Source organism: Mandrillus leucophaeus, unplaced genomic scaffold, assembly GCF_000951045.1.
Source record: "Mandrillus leucophaeus isolate KB7577 unplaced genomic scaffold, Mleu.le_1.0 Scaffold10, whole genome shotgun sequence".
NCBI lineage: Eukaryota > Metazoa > Chordata > Mammalia > Primates > Cercopithecidae > Mandrillus > Mandrillus leucophaeus.
The window spans coordinates 7,718,119-7,719,205 of NW_012098098.1; the positions used below are offsets into that span (position 1 = coordinate 7,718,119).

A 1,087-nucleotide genomic window follows, 5' to 3' on the forward strand; every position below is an offset into this window, starting at 1 on the left:
GGAGCAGCTGGGATTCGGTGCCAACAGCTGCCTGGGAGGGGTGGGCCTGTCCTCCCCCATGGCACTAGCTGGCAGCCTAGATACTGCCAGGTGAGCCTGGTGGGTCTGCAGCGTCCGTCCTAGCGTACCCCCACCTCTCCCCAGCAGAGCCAATGGAGCTGCAGGCCCGCAGGTGCCCGGCCTCCTGAGTGAGGAGCACCAGTGCAGGGCTGGGAGGTCCCCATTGGCTTAAGAACTGGGCAGTGTGGCTGTAGGCAGGTGACCTGGCAGGGCGCCGAGTGTTAGGCTCTGCCTGGGCAGCAGCCCTGTGGCCTGACGGTGGCCCACCTGCCTCCTGTCTGAGGAGCCGAGTGCTGTGTCATCGCATGGCCCATTTCAGGCCTGGGGGTTGGGCAGGCTGGACGGGGCTCGCAGAATCTGGTTTCTACCTCTCCACTGGCATCTGGAATGAGGTTTCTGAGCATCCTAAAGGGTCAAGTTACTGGTGTCTTGGCCCACCCCCAAGTCCAGCAGGGATACCTGCCTGCCCAGAGGGCACAGGGGACAGGGGATGAGATGTGGACTCTGTTCTAAGGCTGTGAGCAGGGGGACCTCCCGGACATCAGCAGGAAGAAGGCTGCTTGACCACTGTCCGTAGCACTGAGGGGGCGCCCAGGGGAGGGGACGCCCCCAGGAGACCCAGCCTGGCCCTTGGGCCCTTCCTCAAGGAGAAACAGTGTAGCCCGCAGCCCCAGGTCCCTGCCCACAGTGTGCTCATGTCCCGCTGGACGGTGCTGTGGTCACCGTTCCAAAACGCTTCCACACAACTCAGAGCGGTGGCCATGGCTGCAGAGGGCGTAGCTCTGTCCCAGCCTTGAGTCTCAGGAGGGTGCTGCAGCTGGCCCTGAGGGTGCAGCAGGGGCTTCAGACCTGCCAGGTCCAGGACAGAGCAGGGGCTGTCCCTCTGGCACAGCTGATCCAGAGCCCAGAGAGCAGGTACGAGTGGGGAACCGAGGTGCAGGGTAAGTCACTGGCGAGGAGGCCCTGCTCTCAGGATCCCCAGCTGAGGAGGCTACAGGGGCTCTTACCTCCCCAGGTTTATAGGCCA

General features: G+C 63.9%; 1 protein-coding gene across 1 annotated transcript in view; it reads right to left on the reverse strand.

The window, feature by feature from the left end:
- Positions 1–362, reverse strand: part of DBNDD1 (dysbindin (dystrobrevin binding protein 1) domain containing 1) — a 5,974-nt gene extending 5,612 nt beyond the window's left edge. Inside the window, exon 1 of the mRNA XM_011972248.1 lies at positions 332–362. Coding sequence (XP_011827638.1) covers positions 332–362 — 31 coding nt within the window. The remainder of the gene's footprint in view (positions 1–331) is intronic.
- Positions 363–1,087: the final 725 nt, after the last annotated feature.